At 49.0% G+C, this 20,658-nt stretch overlaps 2 protein-coding genes across 2 annotated transcripts in view; one reads left to right on the top strand and one right to left on the bottom strand.

Annotated features, from left to right (window-relative positions):
* LOC120387627 (protein-arginine deiminase type-3-like) overlaps positions 1-20,273 on the bottom strand; it is a 32,173-nt gene extending 11,900 nt beyond the window's left edge. The window contains exons 1-8 of the mRNA XM_039508559.1: positions 20,185-20,273; positions 12,389-12,569; positions 11,070-11,142; positions 8,843-8,904; positions 7,320-7,437; positions 4,838-4,963; positions 2,252-2,430; positions 421-524 (exon numbers count right to left, since the gene is read on the bottom strand). Of these exons, the coding sequence (XP_039364493.1) occupies positions 421-524; positions 2,252-2,430; positions 4,838-4,963; positions 7,320-7,437; positions 8,843-8,904; positions 11,070-11,142; positions 12,389-12,569; positions 20,185-20,273 (932 nt within the window). The remainder of the gene's footprint in view (positions 1-420; positions 525-2,251; positions 2,431-4,837; positions 4,964-7,319; positions 7,438-8,842; positions 8,905-11,069; positions 11,143-12,388; positions 12,570-20,184) is intronic.
* LOC120387624 (protein-arginine deiminase type-2-like) overlaps positions 1-20,658 on the top strand; it is a 175,345-nt gene that overhangs the window by 23,502 nt on the left and 131,185 nt on the right. The window lies entirely within an intron of this gene.

Raw genomic sequence — 20,658 nt, 5'->3', positions numbered from 1 at the left:
CATGACAAATGGGGGGGCCTTGATCCTCATCCTGTTTCAGTGGATGCCGGTGGCAGCAGGTCCAGGTTCTTCATCACTGGGACCCGGGGAGAACAGGAGACCAAGCCTGCAACACTCTTCCCTTGCAGACTGGGCTAGATTGTCGGGAGAGGGTGGGGGGGCGAGGACAATTCTCAAGGAAAATCTTCGGCTCCGTAGTACACACACCTGTGCTACTTGAACTAAAGGAGCAAGTCTGTTAGTTGGTAGCAGTAGAAGGTTGTTCTCCTGCATACAGGCCTTTGTACCGGGATGCATGGCACAGGGTGTGAGTGTGATACACATGTTCCCTCTGTGATTTTCTGAGCTGCGGAAGCAGCGTGACTCCACCCCACTCCAATGAGGACTGGTGACTGAAATGATCAGTCGTATCACTCTCACCTGCAGACAAAAACCTCCAAAGGCTGCAGGGTGTTGGGCGTCATTATCCACGGGGCCACCCGGAAGACCACGGTATCTGTGAACACGGGGGTGTCTGGTGCATTCTACAGGCAACAAGAGATGAAAGTCACTGAGCGCCTAGCAAAAGCAAAACCCGGTCTCTGAAGGAGCAAGAGGCTGACAGTACGGCTCCGAAACGAAGGACTCAGAAGCCAGCTATGCACTACGCTCCAGTAGGGGGCACCGCAGCAGTGACGGGACTTACGGGAACGGACCGGCAGAGCAAGCTGAGCAGACGACGGAGAGCTCCTGGCCAGAAACGCCCTTAAATTGCAAGTGTGCAGCTAAGGAGGGTCACCGGATAGTTAGCTCCATGGCTGCCACTTCGCTTAGGAGGCCATCTCCGCGCAGGGTGCAGGGAATGCTGGCCACTCTCATGGCTTTTTCTTAACCCTTTCTTTTCCCCACTAGAAGGGAGCAGTCTTCTCCAGTGCCACTCCAAGCCCCTTCCCATGAGAAAATAGGCTGCAACCCCAGTCTGAGTTTTGGAAGGGCTCGCCAGGGAGAGCGGAGTTGGTTTAACATCTCCTGTATGTGTTTCCTCTCTGCTGGGAGGCCTGGCTAACCTAATGCCATAGACGTGGTCAGGAGGTCCTGTCTTCACTGCACAGTAACGAGACTTTGTCCCGGGACAACTGAGCTCATCTCTAGCCCTGGCAATGTCGTGGTTAGGGGCAGGGCCTTAACTGCCGCATGGGTAGCCGGGAACCCTCCATCACATCGAAGGCTACGATTTAATCACGGGCATTTTTAGCAAAAGTCATGGACCGGTCACGGGCAAGAAACAAAAAAATCACGGCCCGCAACCGGTCCATGACATAAACCATAAATACCCCTGATTGAATCTTGGGGGGGGAGGGGGCATGGCACCAGCTGCAAGGTGGGAGCCCTGGGGGGCCCATGGCACCTGCTGTGGGGTGGGGGCCCCACTGCCGCTCCAGCCTCCAGGGAGGAGAAATCCCTGGGGGCCTCGCTGCCACTCCAGCCACCGTCGGAGTGGGAGCCCCTGGGGGCCAGCCGCTGCTCCAGCTGCCCCAGGATTGTGCTGGGAGCCACCGAGCTGCAGACGCTCCCATGACAAACATGACCTCCCTGACTTCCTGCGACCTCCGTGAGGAACACGGATCCCTAATCACACATCACAAGCTGGCAACAAACACAATAAAACACTGTAGTGTTTACGACCCGTTAAAATGATGGTCATTCAGACTCAGGGTTCAGCAAGCAGCCCCCTCCTTTCAGCCAGAACAGGGCTCGAGGGGAGAGCCATGGAAAACACCGAACTGTCCAGGGGAAAGTGATTGATTGGGGTTAGAGCAGGTTCTCCTCACGGAGACCCCGGTGGGTGCCAGATTTGGCTGCAGGTGGGTAGATGAGTGTCACAGGCCAGCCCGCCTCATAGAGCATCTGGGAGAGGCTGGTTTAACTGACTTTATTCTGTTTTATGCTTCCTGATGTGCTCAAAAAGTGCTCCCAAGGGAAGGTTCCTCTCTGAGCAACTGACCAAAAGCTCAGGTTCTGGGAACTCCTGTTCAATGCAATGAAAGTCATGGCCAGAGCTGGAAATTCGGGGTTGTTTCTAATTTGTCTGAACCTTTTGCTCTTTCCGAAACCCTCCTCCTGGGGAAAGGGACTACGTTGGCCTGGGGAACCCTGTGGGAGCAGTGTCCTTGATCCATGCCTCGCTATGTGATTGTCCTTCCACTGGCTGAAAGGCACTGCAGCTAGAAGCATCTCTCTGTACTGCCCAGAGTCCAAGAGTGTATCGTACCTTATCGGAGACCTCCAGCAGCGTGACGTGGAAGGAAACCAACCCTGAGAAGTCAGTGTCCGGGAAGGCCAATCCCTCCACGTAGAAGGTGTCCTCCTCTTGTCCGCTGGAACGGTCCACTACGTAGGAGCGTTTATCTGACCCCAGCACATGCTCATACTGGGCGAGTGAGCCACTGCCTAGGGACAGGAAGGAATACACACCACAATGTGAACGGGACATTTCACGCACTGGGGTGGAAGGGGCAGCCAGGGGAAGGTGGGAAGAACGTGGTGTATACCAAAGGAGAGCGTCTCCTGCATTGTCCAGTGGATACAGTTAATATTCCTTTGTACACCCTGCAGCCAAAATTTTCAAGTGTGAGTTGTCTAAAGTTGGCCCCCTAAATCCATGGCCTCATTTTGAATGGGAGCTGCAGGGGCTCAGCACTCAGCCACGGATTTAGGCGTTGAAATAAGAATCTGTTTGCCCAGAGAGGTGCCCAGCTTTGATCTAAGTGTCTTGCCCAAGTTCATAGAATCATAGAATCTCAGGGTTGGAAGGGACCTCAGGAGGTATCTAGTCCACCCCCCTGCTCAAAGCAGGACCAATCCCCAACTAAATCATCCCAGCCAGGGCTTTGTCAAGCCAGGCCTTAAAAACCTCTAAGGATGGAGATTCCACCGCCTCCCTAGGGAACCCATTCCAGTGCTTCACCACCCTCCTCGGGAAATAATGTTTCCTAATATCCAAATTCACACAATGAGTCAGTGGCAGTGCCAGGACTGGAACGTGGGCCATCCTGGATACCAGCCGTGTATTTATTCCCCTGGGTCACACTACCCACCTCTGAAGTTTGTCCTGCAAAAACTGACTTGCATCATGATTTGGTGGAGTGGGCAGGCTGGCAATCATGAGGCAAAGCAATGCCCACCACTCATATGTATTTGGGCTCTGTAGGCAGTCAGGCCTGCCCAGGCGAGCTTAGAAATGCCTAATGGAACGTCAAACGCAGTTAATCGTCGGAGACGAGCTGGTGTGAGAAGCAGACCTTGCCCTCTGAAATTTCAGCAGGCTGCTTCAAACAAAGCATTATTCTTTTTTTTAATAACCCAAACTGTCCTGTAACCCAATCTTCTAAAAGGGCTAACGCAAGAGAATGCAGAGATGCTCAGAGGACAGGAAATACCTTTGAAATCAGAGGACATCAAATTGTACAGGAAAAATGAGTCGAAGGAACAGGAAAGTGAAATGACATGAAACGCCTAAATTATCAGGAAAATTACAAAGCCAGAGAAACCAGATGTCGAATGATATTGACTGTTGAGAGCTATAGAGTTATGCGCCGAATGTATTGTCAGATCACTGGACTTCAAGAGACTGCCATGGAGGAAGGATGGTCTTGTAGTTAAGGCTCCGGAGAGATGGATTCTGTTTCTGGCTTGGCCACAGAGTACGGTTTACACTAGGAGCTAGGGGTGTGCTTCCCAGTTCATGCAGAAATATTTGTGCTAACTCTCACCTGAGCTAGCACGCTAAAAGACAGCAGTGTAGCCACAGCGGCTGGGGGGAGCTGCCCCATGTATGTTCCTATGGGTTTGTACTCAGGCGAATAGCCCACGCTTCTGCAGCTACACTACTCTACCCACAGACGCCTTGTCCCTGAGCGAGGCAGTGAGGCCAGATTTAAACTCCTTGCTCGCACTGCCGATCCGTTATTCACACAAGGAGGGGGACTGTTGGGAGCATAAAGCATTTACCAGTCCGATCCTTAATTTCTAAGCGCCCCCGTTGGGGTTGGTACGTTCCTGCTTCATGCGGTATTGGAGACAGATGGTGGAACAATGTCTTAGGCCTCGTCTACATTGGGGGAAATCGACCTAAAATACGCAACTTCATCTACGAGAATAGCGTAGCTTAAGTCGACATATCTTAGGTCGACTTACCTTGCGTCCTCACTGCCACCACTCCCCCGTCGACTCTGCTTCCATCTCTTGCCACAGTGGAGTACAGGAGTCGACGGCAGAGCGATCAGGGATCGATCACTACCCACCAATCCGGCGGATAGTGTAGACGTACCCTTAGAAATAGAACTGGGGGATGTTTTGGGGGCAAAACTTTTTTCCATCAAAAAATCCAGATTGAGCGACACTGAAGCACGTTGCCAATTTGTGTCAATTTTTCACTGAATTGTTTCAGTCAAAAAAATCCGCAGTTCTGGATTTTGATCTTTTCAAAATGAAATTTTTCAGTTTTCTGATTCAAAATGACTTTTCCGGTTTGAAATTTCCTTTAATTTTATTTCCAAGTTTTTCCGAAAGTTAGAAAATGTTCAAAAATGAAAGAAACATTTTATTTGGGGTTGAATTAAACATTTCATTTGACTCAAAACTTGGTTTTTATGTTTAGAAATTTTCAGCAAATCAAAATGTCTGTTTTTTGTCTAGTTCTGCTTAGTCATCCGAGCCCTGTTGACTTTCAAGGATCTAGTTCATGTAGGCACTCAAGCGAATTCCACCTAAACTCATTAATATATGTGAGTGGCTCAGATAGTCTGGTGATGGGGCCACCCAAGCCCCTAGATAGACAGGAAGGTTAAATACTCACCACTGGCATGGAAAACTCTCACTTTATCCACGTCGGCCACAGAAACATGAAGAACCAACTTGTAGTCAGCAAAGATGGCACTGGGGCCTTGGCTTCTCAGGATCATAAGTGACATGTCTTCAAGATCTTGGAAAGAGAAGAGATAGGCATTGGCCACTATTATTATTTGTATTCTCATAATGCCTAGAAGCCCCAGTCATGGACCATTGTGCTAGGAGCTGTACAAACACAGAACAAAGAGACAAAGCTGCCTGTCACCCGAAGAACTCATAGTCCAAGTATGAAACAAGAGACCACGATAAGATGAGGGAATACAAGGAAACAGTGGAACAACACTGGTCATCGTGACAGGCAGTGGTCTCAGAACACCAGCAGCCCACCAGTTGTCCAGTTTTCTGTAGGCTTCTGGCAGAGGGGAGTTTTAAGGAGGGTTTGACGCAGGAGAAAGAGTTCGTTTTGCAGATGTCTATGAGGAGCTTCTCTCAAGCGTGAGGGGCGGCCTGGGAGAAAGCATGAAGGTGCTGGTTTGAAAATTTAGCAAGTGGGCGAAGGAAGCTGCCATCATGGGCTGATGAGAGGTAAGAGTCGACCTTTTGATATTGAATGAGAGATGAGGGCGGGGGAGAGGAATATGTTGTGAAAGGCCTTGAAAGTGAAGAGAAGCAGCTTATTACAGTGACCTGTTGAGGTTTTCAATCTCAAGCCTTGAAACTTTGACTTTCCCAGTGTGTGTCTAGATACAGAGCTTATACTGAGCTTATATCTGGCTGTCAGATTATATGGGCGGCTTGCTATGGTTTTATGTTATTGCTACTAGGGCTGAGAAGCGATTTAAAAAAATGAATCCCAGTTAATCGCGCTGTTAAACAATAATAGAATACTATTTATAGAAAAATTTTTGGATGTTTTTCACATTTTCAGATATACTGATTTCAATTACAACGTAGAGTACAACGTCTATAGTGCTCACTTTATGTTTATTTTTTATTATACAGTAAAAGCTGTTTTATCCAACACTTCACCAACTGGGAAGTTCTATAAACCAGCATTTCTGATCTTCGTTGAAAGTCGGGTTGGCACAGGACTGGCAGGGGGTTAGGGCACAGGCATAGGCTGTGACTCCGTGGGTGCCTCCGGGGCTGGAGCACCCAAGGGGAAAAATTAATGGGTGCTCTGCACCCAACGGCAGCCAAGCTCCCTTCACCGCCTGCCCCACCTCCTCCCCCCCGAGTGCGCCGCGTCCCCACTCCTCTGCCTACCTCCCACAGCGCTTCCTGCCGCCAAACAGCTGTTTAGCTGGATTTAAGACTTTCCAGGAGGGAGGGCGCGCTCAGGGGAGGAGGCAGAGAAGAGGCAGGACGGGGGCGGGGACTTGGGGGAAGGGGTGGAATGGGGCAGGGCGAGGGCAGTGCAGGGGCTGGACCAGGGGTGGGCTCGAGCATCACCGGGAACAGTGAAAGTTGGCACCTATGGGCACGGGAAGGAGTGCGGGCTGCAGGCTCCGGGAGGGAGTTTGGGTGCAGGAGAGGGCTTGGGGCAGCAGGCTGGTGCACGGGAGAGGGTGTGGGGTGCCGGATTCAGGGGACGCTCACTTCAGGCAGCTCCCCGCAAGCAGCAACCTCTCCCAGCTGCTCCTAGGCGGAGGTGCAGCAGGCAGCTCTGCACGCTGCCCTCATCCCACCCCGAGCGCTAGCTCCACGGCTCCCACTGGCTGGCAACCACAGCCAATGGGAGCTGCGGGCACAGGCAGCATGCAGCGCCTGCCTGCTGCGCCTCTGCCTAGGAGCAGCAGGGACAGGTCACTGCTTGCATGGGTCAAAGGTTGAAAATTGGAGCCTCTTTTGAAGCCACGAGGTTAAGATATTAGACTCCCACTTCTATTTGTCTACTCAGTTTGTTTTCCCAGCCAGGATAGCATCTAAGGGCTTGTCTACATGGGGAAAAAGTCCCCCCTAATTAGTGCAGAATAGCCAAATAGCAGTTCCAGACGAGTTTCCTTTGTGGACACACCGATTCCGCACTATGAGTGAGTGCCTTTGTGCAGATTAGGTCCGTTCACATCCAAAGTGGATTAAGCCACACTGCATAAAAGGCACTGTTCATGAGGAAAAGGAGCATCGACATGGAGGGGTTAGTGAAGAATACCTGCTGCACTTAAATTCATACCCGCGCTAGCTGTTTTTCACCCACTTCCCTGTGTAGATGAGCCCTGAGGGGGAGATGTGCAGAGAAAGGGGGACCACCCCCCCCCCAACAAAAGACAAGGAGCCGCGGTTGGAGGCGTGAGTCGAGGGACCGTCCGATCCCATCGCCAGGTGTTACACACTGAAACTCATTTCACCTGCGTTGGAATCGTAGTGGTAGCACCTGACAGAGTCGGCCCAGGAAATATCAATCTAGTTCTGGCCTGGCTCACGTTCAGACTCCCCCCTGCACCTGTCTAACGCTCGGCCCAGAGCAGAGGTCTGTTCCCTGTGAGTACCTGCATAGGACTGCACATACTGGTAAGCACTGTCCATCTCCTTGGCACCCGGGCTGTCCCTGTCACAGTTCACTAGCAGCACGGCTCCCTGCCCTTCAGGGCCCCACGTCCATTTTGTCTGCAGAGGAAAGTCAAAGGGATCTGGTACAAACACTGACCAGGCCAGAGCCTGAATTCCCTCTTCCTCCTCACCCGGAATCTACCCTTCCTCTCCTCCCCCCTAACAGCCCTGGCAATGATCCGGGCGAGCGGCCACGCCTGTGATGGGGTGCGGTCAGCCGTGTACAGCAGATGTGCTGGGTCAGCACATCCGGAGAGCAGCCTCCAGCGACGGGCCCGTCTCTGACGCGCGGGGAAGGTGATGGCTGCATGAGGAGACGTTCCTGAGATCAAAGCCAGCTCAAGAAACAATAGCTGGGAAGCCGCAGCAGCACGGCTGGCTGCATGGACTGGCCCTGTCTGGCCAGGACTCTCGGTGGCCACTCACATATGTACCCAGGGGGTCCTGGGTGAGCGGGGCTAGCAATCAAACCTCCCAACTGCATAGGGTGACCAGATGTCCTGATTTTATAGGGACAGTCCCGATTTTGGGGTCTTTTTCTTATACAGGCTCCTATTACCCCCAACCCCCTGTCCCGATTTTTCACATTTGCTGTCTGGTCACCCTACAACTGCAGTGCAGACATACTCTAAGGGTGCCCCTGGCTGGCAAAACCCCAGAGCCATGTCTACACTAGGAAAATATACGTTAACATGTTAACAAGCCAATGGGCTAAAACCCTAATGTAAGCCAGGGAGTTAGTTGTAGTTTTAACACATGATCTCAGCCCCAGATTAAACTCGTATGAAAACTACAACTGCCGGGTCTATACTGGCATTTTAACCCAAATTAGGCCATGTCTACACTAGAGACATAACCTGAGTTAACCCATGATTGGTTTTTTCTAGTGTAGACGTGGTTTGAAGGAAAGCGGAAGCTACTTGCCCTCCCCGTCCCTACAGGAGAGCAGCCGGGGTGAATCTATCCCTGTATTGTTCCATAAAAAAACATTCACTGGGAACTTGGGCATCCGACTCTTTAACCCAGGCATGGAGCAAGCTGGAACCCGCAGCAAATACACCGATCCAGGACCAAAGGGGTAGTTTCTTTCTTTTTTGCATAACCCCGTTGACGGATGGAGTCCTTAGCAAATCTCAAGCCTGATGGAAAAAGATCGGGAGCCAAATAATTTTCTCTAATGCTACTTCTGCTCTCCTGACCCCTGACTCTGCACTGGAGTAGCAGGGAGGAGAATTTTGCACAGGGGCAATGCCATGGTTTCATAGCGGTAGGACATGGAAAAACAACACTGGGACTAGGTTGGCTTCTTCAGAGATTCAGAAAACTGTCTGTCTCCACAACACAGCCTCTGTCACTGTCAGCTTCTGGTTGCTAGTGCCTGTTAGGACCGGGAATGGAAGTGTTTCCATGCTGAATGCTTTACCTTACTCCTTGCTTACAGATATGAAATTAGGCTCATTACCTTGTTGATTCCATTGCTCTTCACCATCCCGCTGCGTTCCGTGTCGGTGTCCAGAGAGACATCTGAAATCACAAAGGGAGAAGGAAGCCCTGGTCCCAGACAGCAGGAGAATGAGCACACCCAAAGCATTGATGTCTTGGGTGTTTCCTTAACACTATCCATCCGCATCTGGACAGCACCAACTCTCCCACCCTCGACACACACAGCAGGACAGGGCCGGGTGAACAGGACTCCCCGGGTCTCCATTCAGAATCTGTATCTTCCAGCCTTTTCCTGCCACTTCCTATGATTTTCATCTGTCTACTCCCATCTTTGGTCCCTGGAGCAGGAAAGCACGGGTGGAAAGAATTTCATGGATGCAATGATTCTTTGACCCGTTTCTTTGATATCTGCCTTTTGTTGTTGAATGACGATTAAGTACAATGAAAGCAGGAAGAAATGTTTCCAGAATATGGCATGTAAACACCAAAATATTTGCTTGAAGTGATGAAATATTTTAAAGGGGCCCTTCTTCAGTGAATGCTCCCCCCCCCCCCGCCCCCGTCCCCAGATTTCTGACCATATGCTCCTTACTGGACCCCTAGTCAATAGTAGACATTAGGTCTAACTAAATGATGGTTCTCTGGTAGTCCACTGAGCTGATTAAAAAAAAGATAGTGGGAGAAACAAAGGGAGCATCATTCAGAGGGCATGGGAATGGGGGAGGAGGTGGCTACTTCCTGGTCCTGCCTGCAGGCTCAGAGGATCTGCAGGGAAGCCTGCAACCTGGTCTTTCAGCAGTCAGTCTGCAGAGAGCCACCCTAAAGTAAGATGGGATGAGTTGTGCCTCACTGTTTTAGGGAGCAGCCTGCTTTGTCTAACTCTGGGTTCGGGTTCTTGTGTGTTAGGGTTCTGCATGCTAAGATATAAAGTAGTGGTACAGTGCAGCCTTCCAACAAGAGAGTGCTGTGTTTTTTATCTAACTTCTGTGTGTGTGTGTGTGTGTGTGTGTGTGCTGTGAACATTACATGGAGAAGCTGAATCACTTTATGCGCCCTGGTGGGATTGGAGACTAAGGGAGTGCCCATACGTGCCCAGAGTTTGAGCCCAGGGCAAACATTTGGTTGAGAAGCCAGTGTCCATCACTTCAGAGAGCCATAGCAGGTGGGAAAATGTCAGCTTCCTAGGGTGGGATTTTCAAATGTACCATAGAACCTCAGAGTTACAAACACCTCGGGAATGGTGAAATGTTCATAACTCTGAACAAAACATTAGGGCCATTCTTTTCAAAGTTTTCAGCTGAACATGGACTTAATTCAGCTTTGAAATTTTATTATGCAGAAAAAAAAAATGCTGCTTTCCCTGATTTTTTTCGGTAGTTTAGGTTTAACACAGCACCGTAGTACTGTATCTGGTTTTTTTTATCTCTGCTGCTGCCCGATTGCGCACTTCCGGTTCCAAATGAGGGGTGTGGTTTACTGGTCAGTTCGTTACTCTGGTGTTCGTAACTCTGAGGTTCTGCTGTATGTGCCTTTTCTGAAAATCCCACACCCAGTTTCTTTGGGACCCTGGTTAGCCAGCCAGATAGTCGTATTGTTCATAGGAAAGGGGTGTAGAACAGCAGGCAAGTAGGGACATGACACAGCAGATGGATTTTGTGGGGTGAGCAAGATTAACATCCTAATGTTCTATTTCTTGCATTCATCCACTTAATTATAAGCTGTTCAAAGGGAAGAGAGAAATGTACAAGCCTCCCTGCATTAAATATATCTGTGGTGAGGGTGGGGGTATGGGGGTATAATATGTTTATCAGTGGTTTTCAACCTTTTTTCATTTGCAGACCCCAATAACATATTGAATGGATGTGCAGACGCCTTTGGAAATCTTCGATATCGTCTGCGAACCCCCAGAGGTCTGTGGACCACAGATTGAAAACCACTGGTTCCTATTATACACACTGCATATATATTAAATATACACGTAAACACAAACATCTCCCCTTTATTTTGTTTATTTGAAAGGAATGTTTGTACATATTATATTTAATATATGTACATACACATATCTTATATATATGTGATGAAGGGAGGCGTATCCATTTCTCTCGTCCCTTTGAATAGCTTATCATGAAGTGGATGGAAAAATAGAAAATGTTACAGTATTTATACACGCACACAAACTAATTCCCATTTGCTGCCTAGGTTGCGTGTCTCAAGGGTATTTAGCCGATTGTTTTTACAATACTTACTGACACAGGTGAGGTATAACCAAGCCCCCTCTATAGGTGCATTCTCTTTCTGTCCATAGTACGAAATCCTAACCTGTGAAGACATTGCCTGGTCACGATCAATTCTAGCAAAGGTCCATATCATGCCACACTCCCGTTGTCAAATGTGATCTCTTCATTGCCCTCAGAGAGGCGTGATGCCCGATATCTGCTGAGATTGGGTGGTGGGGGTATGGAGACCACCCTCAATAAATCAACTGTAGGACCATCCTGCATGCTCATGGCAGTTGATGATTCGGTCGGTGAGTCATTCATCCAACAGGCCTAATTCACGCTAAGGGGAGTCGGGAAAGGCCTTGGCGATGGATTTATAACCCCAGGCAATTTACCCATGGAACAGGGGGTGGGGAAGCCCATTCCCTGGAATCCTCTGTGTTGTTTCTGGCATTATGGCACCTGTGTACTCAGCTCATGGCTGCGAGCCTCCCGGCCTGGGTTAACAGAGTGGGGCTCGCAGGGTTTGCATTCACTCTCTAAACACAGCTGTGCGTTCAGTGCTTTGAAGTTGTGGCTTGGCCTGGAGCTGGTGTTCTGAAGCCCACTGCTAGTAGAGAATCTGTCGACCCGGGCTGGGAGGCTCTCTGCCCCGGGCTATGCAGACCAGTGGTGCACAAGCTTTTCCAGTCCCCCCCCACCACCGCCTTGCCATTCACATAATTTGTCACCCCCACCCCCCATTACTTGTAATCTGAAGTAATCCCTTGCTTCTGCACTGTTGCTGACGGCAACACTGCCTTCAGTGCTGGGTGGCGAGAGAGCAGCGGCTGCTGGACTGGGCATTCATGGGACCTGCGGGATCCCAGTTTCTTTGCACACACCCCCCCCCCAAGAACCTCTTGTGCACCCAGTGGAGGGCGCCCCCCAGTTTGTGCACCACTCATACAATGCCCATGCACAGTTAATCTCCAAGTTAAAGCCAAGGTGAAAGAAGGGTTTCCTCTTCTCTTGCACTAGCTCCTGGGTGTCTGCCACCAGACTTTTCAATCATTGAATTTCCAGCACGTTAACCCTTCCTCTCTCCATTCTTTGGGCAACCTCACTCCCCTTCACACACACCCTTACTCTCCTCTATGTCTTTTTGTGGCTGTTAACGACACAGATTTCGCTGGGAATCTGATCTTTAGAAGTTGGCTGATCGCGGTGTTTCTGACATACAAGCACTCTGCAACTGTGCCACATCCCCTAGTTAAAACAGCCCCTTTCTTCTGAACCTGCAAAGATTGACCCCATGTTTCCAGGGGTGATCATGCGAGTCTTTCAAAGCCCGGCAATCCACACACCTTGCTATCATTGACAGTACTGCTCGGGATGTCCATGGACACTATGACCTCCACCTGAGAATTCAGGGTCCATCTCGATGCACCAGCAGGTTTCTTCACAGCATTAGGCTTGTAGACAACATAGACCTTCACTCCAGAGGTACCACGGGCATCAAATGACGTGGCACCACTTGGGATGGATCTGGAACAGAAAGGAGCCCGTCAGAGTTATCCCTCTCACTGTCTACGTATACGCATAAAAGCACTGACTAAAGATCCCCACAGACTCAGGAAATTCCCATAGGTGCTGTGGGTCATCAGCGATATCAGTGCAAATTCATTCACCTAACATCTTGATGTTGCCAAATCTGCTTTTTTTTTCTTTTGCATTGAGTCTGAAATTTTTTCCCCAGCTCTAATCCTGACCAAATGGGATTTTTTTTTATAAGGCTAAATTAATGATTGAGATTCTCAGCTAAAAGGTGGCATTTAAATGGACTGGATTTTGCATCTGCAAGCAATAATTATTCTTTGCACTCAGCAGGTATGGTACTTCACACTTTCAAAGCGAACATTAATTAACCTATTAACACCTAAATGTGCTAGGGGGAGGCATTTTTGTCTTGCATATGATTTGCATCCCTCCTTTCCTTTCCCAAAGAAAAGGGATGAAGCTGTGTAAACGTTAACCACAAGAAAAATATTTCAGGGATTTATTCCTGGTTTCTCTTTACATGTCAGTGCCTGAAGCAACTCGTAAAGAGAGAGATTAATCTGTCATCGCTCAACCTCCTCTAGAATTTTAAATCTACCTGTAAACCTGTCTAATAGCTTCTTCTCTTCTGCTGGGTACTGCTGAAGTCTTAATGTCAGATTTATCACACCCTGCCAGAACAGATATAACTTAGATAATGTTTTCACCCCTCTTAGCCAGAAGGCCGAGAAGAGATGGCTTCTGGGGCCAATTTTGGAAGACTGGCAAAAGCGTGTGTTTATAGGCACGAAGAGAACAGCCAAAGACGTTGTGTGAATTACTTCCAGGTGGGGTTCTTATGTGGTCCCTGCCATTGTCGGGTGTTTGTCTGTAACATGCTAACTTTGGGACACTGCGTCCTATCAACCCCCCAAATTTCAGGGGACATTCTAGGCAGCAATGGGCACGCGCCTACTGAGTTTAGTTTAAATGGGAACACTGATTCACAGGAAAATCGAGACCTCCAAGACTACCTTGGGTGGCCAGCAGAGAAATCTTTCTGCAGCCTTCTACTGCTGTCCACCTATATCAGAGGCAGCAACTTAATTTGCTGCATGGAGACATTGTCTGTTGCCAGGACTCTAACAGACCTAAGAGAGCCTTATAAGGAGGATTTGTAGCGGGAGAAGTGGGGCACAAGCGGAGTGAGAGGAATAGGGAGGCTGGGGGAGTGGACTTGGCAAGGGTGGCCAGGGAGCAGGGACCTGCAAAGGAATGGGGGAATAATGGTGAAAAAAGCTGGAACCCAGAGGGGCATAGGTGTAGTTTCACTTCTATATTTGGGGGGGTGACTCCAGTCAGACCAACTGGGCTGGGGGTGGTGGGGAAGGGGGACAAATTCCATGCCTGACAATAGGGGCACCATTTCAGATTGGGGGGGGACTTTAATTGTGATTCCAGGGGCTACTTAGGCAACTGAAAACTCCAGTGTTTTTTGCAGATAATAACTTAGAACTATCTGACAAGAGCACGGTATTGAATTCCTCTATCAAGAAAGCAAATTAAATAAATATTAGACCCACTCAGCTCTAATACGAACATGATCTGACATCTTGTGGCAAGTCACTTAAGGGACACTGGTTAGTTTAAAATTGCAGCGTCTGTTCTTACTGAGATACTTATTAAAGTCAAAAGGGACCATCATGATCATCTGATGTGACCTGCACATCGTAGGCCACAGAACCTCGCCCACCCACTCCTCCTGTGATAGCTGCGTTACTGGAGTCCTCAAATCATGGTTTAAAGACTTCAAGTTACAGAGAATCCACCATTTACACTAGTTTAAACCTGCAAGTGACCCGTGCCCCATGTTGCAGAAGAAGGTGAACCCCCCCCCCCACAGTCTCTGCCAATCTGACCCAGGAGGAAATTCCTTCCTGACCCCTAATCTGATCAATTAGATCCTGAGCACATGGGCAAGACCCACCAGGCAGATACTACAGAGAATTCTCTCCCAGGGGACTCACAACCTCCTCATCTAGTGTCTTGTCTCCAGCCGTTGGGGATTTTTGCCCCAGGCAGTGGCCGATGGGCCATACACCATTGTCGGCCGTCCTGTCATACCATCCCCTCCATAAATGTATCAAGCTCAGTTTTGAAGCCAGTTAGGGATTTTGTGCCCCCATTGCTCTCCCGGGAAGTCTATTCGAGTACTTCCCTCCTCTGCTAGTTAGAAACCTTGATCTCATTTCAAGCCTAAACTTGTTGATGGCCAGTTTAGAGCCATTTGTTCTGGGGTCCACACTGGTGCTTAACTTTAACTCCTCTGCCTCCCTGGTATTTGTCCCTCTGATGTATTTCTACAGAGTAATCAGATCTCCCCTCAGCCTTCTATTGGTTCGACTAAACAAGCCAAGCTCTTTGAATCTCCTCTCATAAAGTAGTTTTCCATTCCTCAGATCATCCTAGCAGCCCTTCTCTGCACCTGTTCCAAGTTGAATTCATTCTTCTTAAACACGGGAGACCAGAACTGCACACAGTATTCCAGATGGGGGGTCTCACCAGTGCCTTGCATAATGGTACTAACATTTCCCTAGCTCTGCTGGAAATACCTCGCCTGATACGTCCTAGGACTGCATTAGCTTTTCACAGCCACATCACGTTGGCGGCTCATAGCAATCCTATGATCAACCGATACACCCAGCTCTTTCTCCGCCACTGTCGCTTCCAACTGCTAAGTCCCCAGTTTATAGGAAAAATTCTCGTTGTTAGTCCCTAAATGCAGGACCTTGCACTTTGCACTATTAAATATCATCCCATGTCTATTACTCCAGTTTACAAGGCCATCCAGATCTTCTTGTATGGTATTCCGGTCCTCCTCGGGACTGGCAATACCTCCCAACTTTGTGTCATCTGCAAATTTTCTTAGCCCACTCCCACTTTTTGTGCCAACGTCAGTAATAAAATGTTAAATAAGGTTGGTCCCAAGACTGAGGAAGTCCACCAATAACTTCCTCCAGCCTGACAGTTCACTTTGCAGTATGACCTGTTGTAGTCTTCTTTTTAACCGGTTCCTTATCCTCCTTTCAGTTCTCATATTAATTCCCATCTTCTCCAATTTAATAATTCCTCATGTGGAACTGTCACAAATGCCTTCCTGACATCCAGGTAGATTAGATCTACTGCATTTCCTTTGTCTGAACAATCAGTTATCCTCTCCAAGAAAGGTAACTTTTGTTACTACCTCCTGAATACAACAATGGCAAGCTACTTACATTTTGCAGTTCACCAAGCTTGGAACAGCTCATTTAACTTTAGGAAACACCCTCACAGCCCTTTCTTATCTTAATCACCAGTTAATCACTCTATTTATAAACAAAATTCTGACTCCCTGGCCCAGGGGCATAAGCTGGGAGCAGCTCGTGACAAATCTCTTGTCTCCTCTTCAGAGCTCTTACTTTGCACACTCAAGGCTGCCTGCCTGAGGCTTGCAGTTGGGTGGGGGGGAGGAACAATGCCATCCCGTGCCCACCCCCACTCCACTTACGGGGGCAAATTGGGTGGATGGGCAGGCATGAAAGCGGAGACCCAGAGTGAGGGAGGGAAAAGCCCCCTGCGGGAAAAGAGGATGGAAAACTGGGATTGCATCCTATGACATCTTAGTAAAACTGGTTGACATCTGTATGAAGCAATTTTTCAGCAAAATATGGCCCTTTCCCCAGACCAAAAGCATTAAACAAAATTTCACAAATGTTCTAGATTTTTGTCAAAAACTCAAAATTGAAAATTGCCTGATTTTGATTTTTTACCTCCTGCCTTTCCTTTTTTTTTTTCTTTTATTCCTTTCCCAAGGTTAGAGAAAGTGTGAAAAGTCACAGAGTAGCAAAAGGAAAAGAGCGGGAGGAGGGATGAAAAAATGGAAAAAAGAATCCTGGATGTCATTCATTTAATTGCATTCAACAGCACCAGTGAGGACGGGAGGGCCTGGGAGATGCATTTAAAAACATTTTGAAAAAGTTTCATGATTTGGGGCGGGGGGGAGGGAAAAATAGTTCCATTTTGGAGCCTGCGAAGCAGAAACACCGTAGAACATACCAAATTGTTGATGGCATCTTTTCCGTTTTTCTGCCAGCTCTACATTTTGGGCCACTACATAAGCTGCTGTAAGTGATCATACCTGCTTTACGGTCATGACGATCTGGCCTTTTATGTATTCAAAGCTGTATCCTTATAGGTTTGGAGCAGATGCTTTATTGACACTAACAAATGGTTTCATAATTTCTTAGAGAAGTTGGGGAAATTCCCCTCAAATTAAGATGCATGATGAGATGACCAGTGTAGGGGAGAAAAAGAGAGAGATCCTGGAGCACTGGGTCTGGTGCAAGACCTGAGGTCTAGACCAGAGGCTCTGCATCAAAGTGAGGCCATGTATTCACAAATTAATGATCGTGGCAAAGGTATTGCTACTGTTGCTAAAACACAGACACTCCTGAGAAGCAACAGATACTGGGTATGTGTGATTAACCCAGGGACCTTGTAGTGCCCGAGCACCCTGCTCTGGAGAGAAAGGGGTTAAAACCAGCTCTGGGAAAGGGCTGCCCCGGGGACCCAATCAGGGGAAGGCAGGTAGCAGCCAATCCGGGCCCGGTAGGGCTGGTATAAAGAGGGCTGTGAGCTAGGAGTCAGGCAGTCTCACTCCAGCCTTGGGGTGAGGAGGACTGGGGTGCCTGGGAGCATGGGGTACCTTCAACAGGGCAGTGTTGGGGAAGGGGCAGGCTGAGCTGGGGAGCTCAGGCCTGGCGACCTCCCAGGCTGAGGCCTGACAGGAAGGCCTGAGGAGGTACTGAGGCTGCAGGGAAAGGCAACAGATCCAGCCACCTAGCCACTGAAGTGATGAGTGGCCACTTCAGACTGCAGTTTGCCCCTGAGGGATGGGGCTAGATGAAGACCAGCAGTGGGTCACTGAGGCAAGGTGGGCTCAAGAGTGAGGGGTTTCCTGGGTGAAGGGAAGTATCCCAAGGTAAGGGGCACCGTGGTCCGGGAGGGACGTGGGGCCTAGATGTGGTGGAGAAAAAGAGACTGCAGAGGGCGCTCCAGGGCTGAGAGAGCTAATTCCCAGATGACCAGCAGGAGGCACTGTGCTGGTGAGTCAGCCCGCCTTGCTACAGACCTCCTGACTTAGCACCAGATAAGAGAGTTTGACAGAAGTGATGAATAGGGATGTTTTGCCCCAGACACATGGAGCAAGGGACAAGGGGACCTAACAAGCAGATATCATGAAACCCATAAGGTGGTACGTAAATTGTTTGTCTCAGCCTATAAATGTCAGGGTACCTTGCCGTAACCCTTTGTGCAGCCTAGGAGACAGCAGAAAGTCCTGATGCTGAGCTGCTCCTTGCCACAGGGCACTCGTGTTAGTGTACCTGTAACCCTGGAGCCAGGGCGCTGGGATGGTAAACCTGGCCAAGAGCCTTTGTCCCCGAACCATGCCAGTGGTCATTCATTCTGGGTAGTGCTATCGAGGCCTGCTGAATCACTGATCTGCACAGGGCCAGGACAGCATCCGGAGAGCGTGCACACGCACCTAATTGACAACAGCCACTTGGAAGCAAAGTCTGAAGAACCCATTGATGTTGCTGACATTGCAATTGCAATGATCCCAAGTAGCAAATATAGCTGTGGTCTCCATCACTGACCATTTTAAAAACAAGATTGGATGTTTTTTCTAAAAGATCTGGTCTAGGAAAAATTTTGGGGCCGTTCTCTGGCCTGTGTTATCCAGGAGGTCTGACTAGAATGATCACTGGTGCCTTCTGGCCTTGGAATCTGTGAGTGACATCAGCTGTTACAAGACACAGTTCTGACCTTGGTTCAGATTTAAAGATTCCAACCCAATTAATTTTTTTGTGTAAAAGAACCATCTTTGCTCTAAAGCTAAATGCTTTGCGCCTGATTCCAGCCCCCGACCCTCAGGCCAAAAAGTTTGCCCACCCCTGCTTTAAGAGGTGATTCTTATGTTCCCTTAGTCATATGTTCTCAATGTAAATAATCCTGATTGGTTTACATGAGGTAGTAGCCATGCCAATGACTCAAGGGAATGAGGAAAGGAAGGAGGAGGGTGACTCCAGTAAGGTTGCGTGGTTACACGGGTAACTGCATCCACCACTGGATGGTTCCAAGTTGTTCTATTATTATTTTTTTAATTCCGTCCTGAAGTCTGAGGCCGTGGCTGCCAAAGGAAGTGGATGGAGATGGAAGAGAGGAATCAAGGCTTGGTGCCAGACGTGCGTGTGTTCTCCTGGTTTTATTGTCCGTGCTTGGGGGAGAAGAAAGTCGTCTATTTACTCAGGCCTAGATCCTCAAACACAGCGAGGTGCCTAACCCCTGTTGATTTCAATGGATCTGGGCCGCAGCGCCTGTCGGGCAGCAGGACTGAATGCTGCCATGATTGTGAAAGGCAGAAAAGGGCTGCTAGTGAGGGTGGAAGCTCCCAGCCAGCCAGGGCCTGGTGCCCCACCTATGCTCTATCTTTATCTTTAACCCTCAACCTCCACACTCACCCCCGCCCCTGCAGCACCTGCAGTCAAATTCTCACCACCCCAGTCTGGGCTCCTGCACCGCCATTGCTCTTGGGTAGCAATAAGGCAACAACAGGTTAATGTTGACCTTTAAATGTCGACCGTTGTGTTACCTAGACAGCGAGCGCTTTAGAACAGGAACAATCTTTTTGTACAGCACCTAGCACGGTGGGGTCCCGGTCCAAGACTGAGGCGCCAGTCATAGAAATACTTTTTAATAATCACGTGTAGAACAACATCTAGCAAAATAGGTTCCCAGCTTGGTTTGCCCGGCGGCACCATTTCAGTACAAATGTTATTAAATCGTCATAATGGAAGAGCATTAGCAAATACAGCCTCATTTCTGCACAGTAAAGTAACCCTTGGTCTTCGCATCAGAAAAACCTTCTTTTCCTTAGGTTACCCCTTAAAACGTACTCTGGCATATTCATGTATTTTTATGCACTTAGAAGAAGGCATAGTTATTCTTTCATCCAGTTTAATTCTTTACAAGTCACTCCCACAGCGAGGTTGCTGCCTAGCACTCTGATGGCCAGAAATAGCATCCATTTAGCAGGGGTGTGCACTGGCTTTAGTCTCTGCAGATGTCTCAGCTGTCTGTGTTTGAATCTGCATTTCAGAACTGTTTGAATATCTCACATAGCCAGTTAGGGGACAGGGTGATGCCAGGCCGTGGTCTCCTTCCAGCAGTGGAAATAATGCAAGGAGACCAAGGGAAAATTTCAAAAAGTGCCTAAGTCCCATTTTCCAAAGTGACCTACTCACTGAGTTTCAGTAAGTGTCTGATTCCCTTTTGAAAATGGGAGCAGTTCACCCCAGAGCTCTCATTATGCTAAAGCTGCCTAGGAAATTGGGACGGAGGGCCAGAGACAGGGTGCAAGTTTCAGCAAGGGAGTTTAGATCCGTGTTTTTCATTTGGGCTCATCTGTAAAATAAACACGAAATACTAGAGGCTGCTCCCCACCCTATTGGCCTCGGACAGTCGAAGCGGATTAGAGAAAGTGCCGAAGCTCAGCAAATCTCCCAGTATGAAAAATGAATCTTACCCATAGATGTCTACAGAGACCTCCGTGCCCACCACACAGACGGCGTAGCTGGGACTCTCGGTGGACACCCGGACTCTCCGCTGCGTCATGGTTGGCCTTGGACCATAAACGTGTGCGAAGTGAGCAGCTGTGCTCCTGGGCTGTTCTGTTTTTTACAGGCAAACCAGCACGACTGGATTACAAGGCATAGAAAATTTGCTCCACCCTCCTCCCGTCCCTATCTGAACTGACTAGCTGGAGGCTCCGTCCCTTCCCCCTCCAAGGTCTCTACCTACCTACTTCTGTTTGGGTTTTATATGAGGGGCTGGAGGAAGGAAGGGCAGGAGCTGTGTTGCCCCAAGCCCCGGTTGGCCTTTGTCACGTCCAAGCATTGACTGCATGGTCATTCCAAAGGTAGAGACTGGCTCACGGCAAACTCAGGTGTGGAAGATAGGAAAGTCCTGGGCGTTTGCTCGGTGTGCTGCTCCTGGGGAT

Source organism: Mauremys reevesii, linkage group 21, assembly GCF_016161935.1.
Source record: "Mauremys reevesii isolate NIE-2019 linkage group 21, ASM1616193v1, whole genome shotgun sequence".
NCBI classification, from domain to species: Eukaryota; Metazoa; Chordata; order Testudines; family Geoemydidae; genus Mauremys; species Mauremys reevesii.
This window is presented reverse-complemented; position numbering and strand designations above follow the sequence as displayed.